General features: G+C 41.8%; 1 protein-coding gene across 3 annotated transcripts; it reads right to left on the bottom strand.

Moving 5' to 3' along the window:
* Positions 1 to 1000: 1000 nt before the first annotated feature.
* Positions 1001 to 9328, bottom strand: ptgis (prostaglandin I2 (prostacyclin) synthase). 3 transcript variants are annotated; one of them, XM_061290716.1, is made up of 10 exons: positions 9191 to 9328; positions 7226 to 7349; positions 6489 to 6664; positions 6265 to 6405; positions 5978 to 6090; positions 5733 to 5908; positions 2894 to 3062; positions 2583 to 2764; positions 1473 to 1624; positions 1001 to 1334 (listed from the first exon to the last, which is right to left on the bottom strand). In XM_061290716.1, exons 2-10 carry the CDS (start codon positions 7253 to 7255, stop codon positions 1178 to 1180), a joined length of 1296 nt encoding a protein of 431 aa, XP_061146700.1. In that variant the 5' UTR covers positions 7256 to 7349; positions 9191 to 9328; the 3' UTR covers positions 1001 to 1177. The 3 variants fall into 3 exon arrangements, with proteins under 3 accessions (XP_061146700.1, XP_061146699.1, XP_061146701.1); XM_061290715.1 differs by lacking the exon at positions 9191 to 9328 and adding an exon at positions 7667 to 7840; XM_061290717.1 differs by lacking the exons at positions 1001 to 1334; positions 1473 to 1624; positions 9191 to 9328 and adding exons at positions 2059 to 2319; positions 7667 to 7842.
* Positions 9329 to 9365: the final 37 nt, after the last annotated feature.

Here is a 9365-nt window from a genome sequence, read left to right as displayed (position 1 = left end):
CAAATGCGCACACATTAGGACGACCAGGTTTTTTTTTCTTTTTCATAACCCTTTCGTAAAACAGCCCCCCTACCGCTTTTTGGCTTCAATATGACTCGTAGAAACCAAAAGAGCTTGCAGTTAGAACATCCATGATGTTTCATCAATTAATGCTGTGGCTCCAGATAGTCTCCGATGCGTGTGAGCTCCATTTGGCGCATAGCCGAGCCCAGCTACATATCATGCAGTGCGTGATGAAATCATATCAACTTTGGTAATAATACACATAATTGTAACAGTACCGTGGTGAGTTATTGTTGTTGTTGCTGTTGGCCTCCAGCAGAGACGGAGATGGTGCACAAAAATAAAAGGAGCCACCGTCACTGGTCTACTCGAGCCAGGCTGCGATGCCATCCATTCGCTCCTTCCTCAGCCTCCGACATGTCACACGCGTCTAACGAGCTCCACACGCGTCACTGCGCCGCATTCCTCGCCGCGCAAGCTTGCAACCCGGCCCCAAGATCAACAAGTACCGAGAGGGTGGTCATTCGGAAATGGACCAGTGCTTCCAGTACACCGCAACAGCAGCAAGAGGAGGAGGAGGAGGAAGAAGAAAGGGGGGGGGGGGGGGGAAGGAGGTCTTCTCGAGCCAGGCGGCGCACCGGTCTCTTCCCACAGCCAATCGGAGTTAACTCTTTCTGAGCCTCGCCCTAACACCTGAACGCACCACAGGTTTATGTTGGTCTCTCGTGTTGGGCCATATTACATAATATTCCCCAACACAGACGCTATTTTATTTGATTGATATTATTTAATTTTTTATTTTCCTTCGATTTTTGCTTTTTGCGCTTGGTTTTTTAAATTAAAGCCGTTGCAGAGTTCTGACATCAAGTTTATGTGATTCTTACAAAGCATAGCATATTTATATTTCTAAACATTCTGACTGAATAATACAATAATAACTGTTGCAAATGAATTTAAAATAGATCTGAATATGTTGGGTAAATGACATGCCATCTAGTGTGATTTACGTTTTTTAATAATGTATTATTAGGTCAATTATTAAATACTGTAAGTCAAACAGGTCCTAGAAGAAAACCATGTGACAAAAACACTAAACATAACAAATGTACAGTATATACAAAAATAACAGTGGAATAAATAAATATACACATCAATAAAATATCCATTGAGTTAATTAAGTTGACGTTATTCTCTTTGGTCTGTAGCGGACTAGAAGATCTCCCTCCGGCTGGAGCATTCCGAAACCGTAGCGGCTTGAATTGACGGGCGGCATTTGAGCTTCGGGGTCACACAATTCCAGGTCCAGATGGGTTAGCATCAAGAGCACAAATCTAGATGCAAATGAAGGTAAAATTCAAACACACACTCTTTGGTGTTCAATGTGCTTCATCGAAATATATCATGTGACCAGCATGATGTGCTTTGATCGTGTATTTACGTACATGACGGAAAGATCTTAAAACACTCACTGTTTAATGGTTGTCACTGCAAAATCTTTCCCCACGCACACATTGCTGCCCCCGCCCCAGGGCATGGTAAAATATTTCAGATTTCTATCGTCCTTGCAGAAATCCTCCTTGGCTGTCAGGTCTTCATTTAAGAAGCGGTCGTATTTGAAAATCTGTCACAAAGGAAATTCGATCGTTAATATTAATTTTACAGTCGTAGAAGTGGGTTTGAAAATGATAGAAGTTTTACAAAAATTTTTTTTTTTTTCTTTATGAGCGTGAGGTATTTACTAGGGGTGTAAATCGCGGGTTTTGTCACGATACGATATCATATCGATACAAAGAACCACAATACGATATTTGCCGATATCTTAAACCCTGCTGTGATTCATTCACGATACATCGCGATATAGTGCTATACGATCGATACATATATATATTTTTTTTAAATAAAAAATATAGAACAATATCCTGATTTATAACAATTCATACGCAAAATCAACAAGGTACTGCAAACTCTTTATTTAGGAAATTACAAGAGTATTGTAGTATACAAAGTGCTTATTTTAACACTGAACTTTGATGTCGTGTGTTTTCTTTAAATGTGCGGCGAGATTTGTGCTCCCTGAATATTTGATCACCAGATGGCAGGATTTACAAACTGCACGCGTCTTGTCCGTTGACTCGTTGAGCCATCTTTTCTTTGGAATCCAAAGTGCTTCCAAAGAATGACTTGAAGCCTGAAGTGGAGCCAATTTCCTCGTCTTTTTGGACACTAGCCATAGCACCAGCCCAGGAGCCGCGTATTAGTTGTCGACTCCCCTTTCACGTGCCTGCTCTGCTCACAACACAACACGCCGCCGCGCCACTGCTCCCGGAAAGAGGAAGCAAGCAACAATGAACTGGATTTCAAAATAAAGTCGCGTCTAATGTCCGAGGTCAAACACGGCGATATAAATCGATGTTTACGTTTAGCATCGATGCCAATAAATCGTAGAGCCTTATATCGATTAATCGATGTGTATCGATGAATCGTTACACCCCTAGTATTTACACCTACTTGAGTAACTAAATATAGTTCCTTGTCCTCTAAATGTGTTGACACCAAAGTGCGTACTTAGCACACAGTACCTGCGGTTCTTGGTGTATTTCTGGGTCCATTTGTGGGCTCAGAAAGGGAAAGAGACACACTTTATCCCCCCGTCTTAGGTGGTACTTTTGCCCGTCGGCCATTTGCAGAACTTTGTCCTTCACCACATCTCTGCTGATCATTGCAGCGGCAGTGAGTCGCAAGGTCTCTTTCGCAACGCTGTCTGTTGGACGGAGGGAGTTAGCAAACTTCAATAATGTGTTTACAAACAAAAAATGCTGTCTAGTTCTGTTGGGATGTTGACTAATGTGGTTTTCCATTCAGGTTGAAGCGGATGGATGCTGACACGTACCTAGTATGGGTGTACAGTGTGTCCTCTTCTCTCTGGCCATGCTGGGGGTCTGCTTGAGGGAGCTGTCCTCCAGAGGAAGGCCCCTTATCTCTGACTGGACTGCCATCATAGCCTCGGGGTGAGTGAGCAGAAAGCCAAGGAGCCAAAAGGCTGCAGGTCCAGCATTACACTACATGAAAAGAAGTTAAAAAATAAACATGTTAGGTATTGCTATTTCAGTTGGGAATTATAGTAGATTAGAAGATTTATTTAATCAGGCTAACACCAAAAATACCTCGAAAATGGGAAATGTAAAATGCGAAAAAAAATCAATAATTCAACATTGACATAAAAATGTCAATATTTAATATTTATGTCATGAAGCACTGTTGAGAAGTTGTAGCCCCCTCCAACATTCAAGTTGCCCATCCCTGTTCTATAGATTGACTTGAAACTTCATGATGTAGACAATCAAAACAGCATAGTTGCCCTTGTAACGGATACGGCATGCAAGTGTACCTAATGAAGTGTCTGGTGAGCAGAATCAATGAGACTGATCTTACACTGCCGTCAGCCTCCGGAGGAGAGGCACCTGATTCTGTCAGACAGTAATAGCTCAGGGTGAAGGAAGGTGTTCTTTTTTACCTTTCCGCATCTGAGCACTGACAGCCAGGCCAAATGGGCACAAGCCGCACCACTTTGTCCCCCCTGCCCCGCTACATCTGCAGGTAATGACCATCTGATCACGTCAGTAGAGACACAAAAGGAATTCTGGTGGGATGATGAATGAGGCAGTGGGTGACCTGTTGGATTTTTCATGGTATTATGGGGATTTTTTATTAAAAATGATTAGGGTTAGGGGGGGGGGGGATGAGGAGCTGTATGCCATTGGAGGCCTGGAGCTATTACAGCAATCACTTCTCTATAAAGGACACAACCATCACATTGCTCTCCCCAGTGCTTGCGTTTTTAATGTTAAAATGTAAAAAAATGCCCCCCCCCCCAAAAAAAAACCGACTGAGTAGGCTACTTTCCTTTATCGCCCTGTGCGCCTCTTTTTGTAAAAACTTTTGTGCTGCTGCACTAATGACAATTATTCTGTGCTTCTAAAACTTTACGCTTGAAATATCATTTTAAAAAGCCACTCTGACAGCAGACAAACAGAATTGTTGGATTCTCGCTGTAGTGTCATGAGACGAAAATTGTTTTGTCCAAAGAGGACCAATTGTAAATTCAACAGCGTTTCTCAAAGTACGGTCGGTGGACCTCTGGTTGACCCCACAAACCCTCCAATTGGTCTGTGAATTTTTATTGATATTTTGGAGTTTACTTTTCATGGAATTACAAATCTGTTTTCTAAGTCTAGGCCTATTTATTCTTGTATTATTATTATTATTTTTTGTATTTCCAAAGCGCGAGTGGAGAGGGTTTTGGGGGGAATAATCCTTTTTATGAAAAAGAAAGAAAGAAAAGCACTGCCTGCCTGCATTCTGCACTAAAATATTAACGATGATGATGAAAACTCATGTTCCTAAATAATTTACCACCTGTTTGCCAGTGATTGCAAGTGCTTGTCAGGTACATGTTTGCACGCGCATGCGTGCATGTGTTCGTGTGCGGTTGCTTGCCCTCAAAAAGACGAAAGCCAAAGTTAAATCCATTTCAGTGCTTATTTGTTTCAGTCAATAGCATTGATCCTATGCAAGTGGAGAGCTGACATCACCCAGTAGCTTTTTTTTGGGCAGTACAAGGCGTCTTTTCAATCCCCGTGCACACCTCTGCTTCTGCTTTTTTTGTGACACATTTCACGACACCTTTCTAGCGTCACTGCTAATTCCTCTCTCTGCTACTCTCTGCAGAGATTGCTCTACTTTCCATGCCAGACTGTGTGCTCGGGGGATCCCAGCAGGCATGATGGAGCACAAACAAACAAGCAGGAGGACTGACTGACGGTCTTTGCCCTGATCTGCAGAGCATGCCAAAAGTGACTTACTGAGGGTCTTTCCTCACATTGCACAACGTTCCAGTGGGGTTTTAATGAGGATTGGGATCATAATGTGCAGCAGCAAAGAGCACAATAGAAGATTACTACCGCCACCTAGTGGTCATGTGAAGCAGCAAGGAAGTCTTACACTACTATATACAATAAACTTTTCATATTACACTAAGTTCACCTTGTTGACATCCAGAATATATTTCAGAAAAAAAGCCTCATTTAAAAAAATAAAATAAAATCAACATAAACAATTTAGATTAATGCCGCTGTGCATGTGAACTCAAAAGATGACAAGGCGTGTCATTTCTCCTTCAGCAAAAAAAAAGACATACTGTATAAGTCTAAAGTGCAGGTCCAGGCAGGTTCTTATACTAAACAACTGTCAAGGAATCTTCTGGCCCAGCCTTTTTCTTTGTTTGCTAAATGCCACCAAATTCTCACAGACAGTTGAGGCGTGGCGAGTTGTTGGCAGTCCCCGCATATGATTTCGTTTTTTTTTATGTTTATGACTAGCCCTGACATTGACTGGCAAAAATCCAACTTCCCGTTGAAGCTGAACAGGATAAACAGTCGAAGAAGGATGTTGTGAAAGAAAATCAGCCATATTAGCAGGCTGATGAAAACTAATCTACAGGCAGATTAATTTCCTCTATGCCATCTAAGCTCTTTAAGCTTCATATCCATTCTCAGCAACAGAGCTGGCGTCTTTAAAAAACTTTGAACCAGATTATAGCACAACAATAAGACTGCATTAAACTGCTTTTAGATGTTTTTTTTTTTTTTTGTGTGCATGTTTAGACTTTTTATATGCACCGTATGGTTCTTGTGTATCTGGTCTAGTAAAAAAGAAGAATAAACACTCACCTGTGTGGTCCACAGCTGCAGCAAAAGAGCTCTCTTTTGCATCTCGGCATCCACTCCTTGTTCCTGGAGGAAGCGTTGGTAGTTCTGTTGCCACTCTGCCTTCCCACTGCACCCGTCGTTCGAAGACAGAAGTTCCCACAGTCGTTCTCGGGACGAGTGGGCTGTCCTGTGCTCCCCTGTCATGCACGTTCCACGTCAACCCACTGATACGGTCAGATAATAATCACTGAGTATGAAGATCTCACCTCCTTTGAGCGAGCGGCGAGCCAGTTTGGAAAGTAGATGGTCAAACTTGCGGAATTCGCTGTAGACTGTATTGACGTCCTGCGTGTTGGCAAACAGTGTGAGGTAACCAGCTCTGGACACATGGAAAAGTTTCACAACTATTGTGAGTGATTCAGTAAATTACATTAGTTGCTCTTTGGAGAGGATAAAGAATAGATGCCTGCAAGTAGTATAATAATTTATAAGGTGGCAAAATGATATGCCCATGATATTTCTCTTGTGACTCTTTGTCCAGAAACGAAGTTACCTGAAGAGGAGGCTGTAACATAAGCTGAAGAGTCCCTCTCGTCTCCACTCTGATTGACCGGAGAGATCACCTAGCAGTAGCTCCTGAAGGTGAGTGCTCATCGAACAATTCATCTCCGACAGACGGAAACCTCGAAAATGTCTACAGATCAACCATCAAAGATGACTAAGTGAGATTCGCACAATTACAACACCTCAATACCCGTTGAGTGAATCACTCATTACGTTTTCATAAACATCCTGTCCGCTGCCGGCTCCACGCCTGGCAACTGAAGACCGAAAACTCTATTTATGAGCTGCTGTTTGTTGCGGGTGAAGTCCAGGCGAATGTCGTCAAAAAGTACTTCGTCGAAAGAGCGCGGGTCTAACAGCAAGGTCACGTAATGGCCCGCAACGCACACCTGAAAAGCACATAGTTTGTTTTTGACTCATTTGAGTTTCAAATGTAATTGTCTCTCATGAATGAGCTCAACAAGATACTGACAATTATGCAACAGGTTGAATTTGTGCAACTTGGGTGTGTAGATTTGTTAATCACTGCTGCTTTCAGGAATAGAAAGCCATTATATTAATAGATGAATTGGGAATTTAAAATTTGCATGACTAAATAGATAAGAGTATTTTAGTATTTTAAAAAGGTATTTTAATACCCACGTACAGTGAAACGCTCCAAGGAATTGAAAATATTTTCTTTGGGTTATACTGCAGTTGAACTACATTTTTTTTTTTTAAAGGGGAAGTCGAGTCAAAAATATTCTTGACATTAATATGTTTGACGCGGCTCCACTCATCTAAACATTGCATTTGTGGGACATGTGATATTATTGGCTAAATAATGTGATGGTATTGCAGTAATATACATTGCAATGTGCTTTTGTTTTCTTCTTCCTGTTACAGACCCACTTTTGCAATTCCGTAACTCCAAGAAGAATTAAAAGAAATCTCCCCACAGTTTTACTTACGGTAAACACATCGCCGTGTTTTTCCTTCATCCGAGACAAAAACTTTGCGACATCCTTTTGGAATGCGAGTGCGTGTCCCAACCATGGGATGAGACCTTTGTCCAAAGGAGGCTCATTTTCCCGTCTGCGTAAAACAGAGACAAAGATAAGTCAGATTGTGGTTCACAAATGTCAACTTGAAGACATTTCTCAACCAATTTGCTTGATCGGCTCATTTTGAATGACTGTCCTTTGAGATTGTTGTTCTACCTATCAATGTTTATTCCTTTTAGAATTGCAACAATTGATCTTACGACACGTTTCAGTTCAAAGGATGCAGTTTTGCTGAGGTCTGAATCGTCAATACAAATTGCAATCCTACGATAACGGTAACGTGTATTAACCTAAAATCTTCAATCAATCTTATGCACGCCATACTAGCAATAAAATGAATGAACTTACCTGGTGCGAGGGTAGTAAAGGAGAATAAGTATGAGTACAAATGTAAGCAGGGAAAAAAGTACCCATACCATGTCTGTAAAGTGATACTTGTCTTTCCTCTGGAATAATGTACTCCATAACCAGAGTTATGTGACTTATATGTGCTCCCAGGCTTGGTTTCTTTTTTGTCAAGAGGCGTGGAAAGGTGTGGCTGCTGACACTGACGTAATTACACAATGCAACAACACAGTAAAGTACCGACACACTCCACTCAGACAATTTAGTGGAATCGTGGATGAAAAGAAAATTACATAATATTTGCAGGCTCGGCTTGGAGGTTTTGTTTACTTTTTTTGTCAGGTTAAGTTTTCCTGTTATACTGGCAGATATCTTTTTTAAACTAAATAATCTAATTCTGATTTCATTAGTTGTCTTGTTTGTCGAGAGCATTTTTTGCAGTCCAATGACGTCATTGTCATGAGTGAACTCATGTCAACGAGAGTTGATGTTGGGACATGCAGACTTCCGAGCAGGCATAATTCCGCTTCTGTGACGCAAGCACGCTAATGTGGCGAGATAAACTATATTTAGGATTTTGAAGTGAAGATGAGCGGGTGTACAGTGATGACACACTGACTGGAACCTCAGGCAATCTCACCTCAATTTGCAGCAAATACAGCGGAGGTTGTTTTGTTTGTGCTCACGCTGGATGTGATACTCTGACTAATGAGAATGAGTGAGAATATTTTGAAGAACAGATTTAAAGAGAACCATCATTTATGTTAACAGATTGAGGAGTTTTCTTTATGAACCGCGGTTAGTTGTCCGCTCCACCAGCAGAGGGGAGTAACACACTTTTCGAAACATCTTTAAAACTCGTTTTGCACAGTCGACTTGGCTTCTATGGTTGAAGTTAGGGGTTAGTTAGGATCAGGAAGTGTACATGTATTTTTTAAGGTTAGTTTTTTTTAAAATATATTGAAATAATTTCACTTGTCCCAAGTGTTGGAATGCAGTGATGATACACAGTCTTCCATGTCATGTGAGATTTTTATATGAGGTCGAGCATGATGGCAGTATTTGATTTGATTTTGCAGATAATGGGCCGCTGTGGTGAGGCACTCATGAGAGATTGCTACTGAAGATACTGCAATCAAACTGGCAGGAAGATGCGCAGAGTTTATATGAGTTTGGAGCAGAGACGCTGCAACAAGGGAGGCAACCCAGGTAATTGCTAAGGACGCAAGGGGTCTCGAGGCGATGGATGGATGCATGGATGGACGGAAAGAAGGATTGATAGATAGATGATTAGATGGATAAAAATATTCGTGCCTGCGCAAGTTAGATGGAATGGAAGTGGTGGGGTTGAGGGGAGGAGTCTCACTTTGACTTACACGTCCATTCACCCTTTTTCTCTGAACAGCAGCATGAACTATTTGAATTGAGAGAGAGAGAGAGAGAGAGAGAGAGAGAGAGAGAGAGAGAGAGAGAGAGAGAGAGAGAGAGAGAGAGAGAGAGAAGAGAAGAGAGAGAGAGACTCGTTACCGTCTTTTCCGTTCAGATTTTCCTCCCTCCCTCTTCTGAAATGCGAGTCAAACGTGACTCGTCTTTGTGGAGTTCTTGTGGAGGAGTCCTTGCAGGGAGGAGTGGTCTGGATCGCGTGTGCACTTCCAGCTCGACGTCGCCTTAAACGCAGCCCAACGCAGCATAACAGAACAAA

Source organism: Syngnathus typhle, linkage group LG11, assembly GCF_033458585.1.
Source record: "Syngnathus typhle isolate RoL2023-S1 ecotype Sweden linkage group LG11, RoL_Styp_1.0, whole genome shotgun sequence".
Lineage (NCBI taxonomy): Eukaryota > Metazoa > Chordata > Actinopteri > Syngnathiformes > Syngnathidae > Syngnathus > Syngnathus typhle.
The sequence above is the reverse complement of the archived record's forward strand: the minus strand, read 5'-3'. Positions and strand labels throughout refer to the sequence as shown.

Coding starts and splice junctions, on each gene's coding strand:
- ptgis (XM_061290715.1), bottom strand. CDS start 7,737: ATGGTATGGGTACTTTTTTCCCTGCTTACATTTGTACTCATACTTATT. Junction 6,665..7,225: donor AACACGGCGATGTGTTTACC/GTAAGTAAAACT, acceptor TGTGCTTTTCAG/GTGTGCGTTGCGGGCCATTA. Junction 6,406..6,488: donor GACAGGATGTTTATGAAAAC/GTAATGAGTGAT, acceptor GTTGATCTGTAG/ACATTTTCGAGGTTTCCGTC.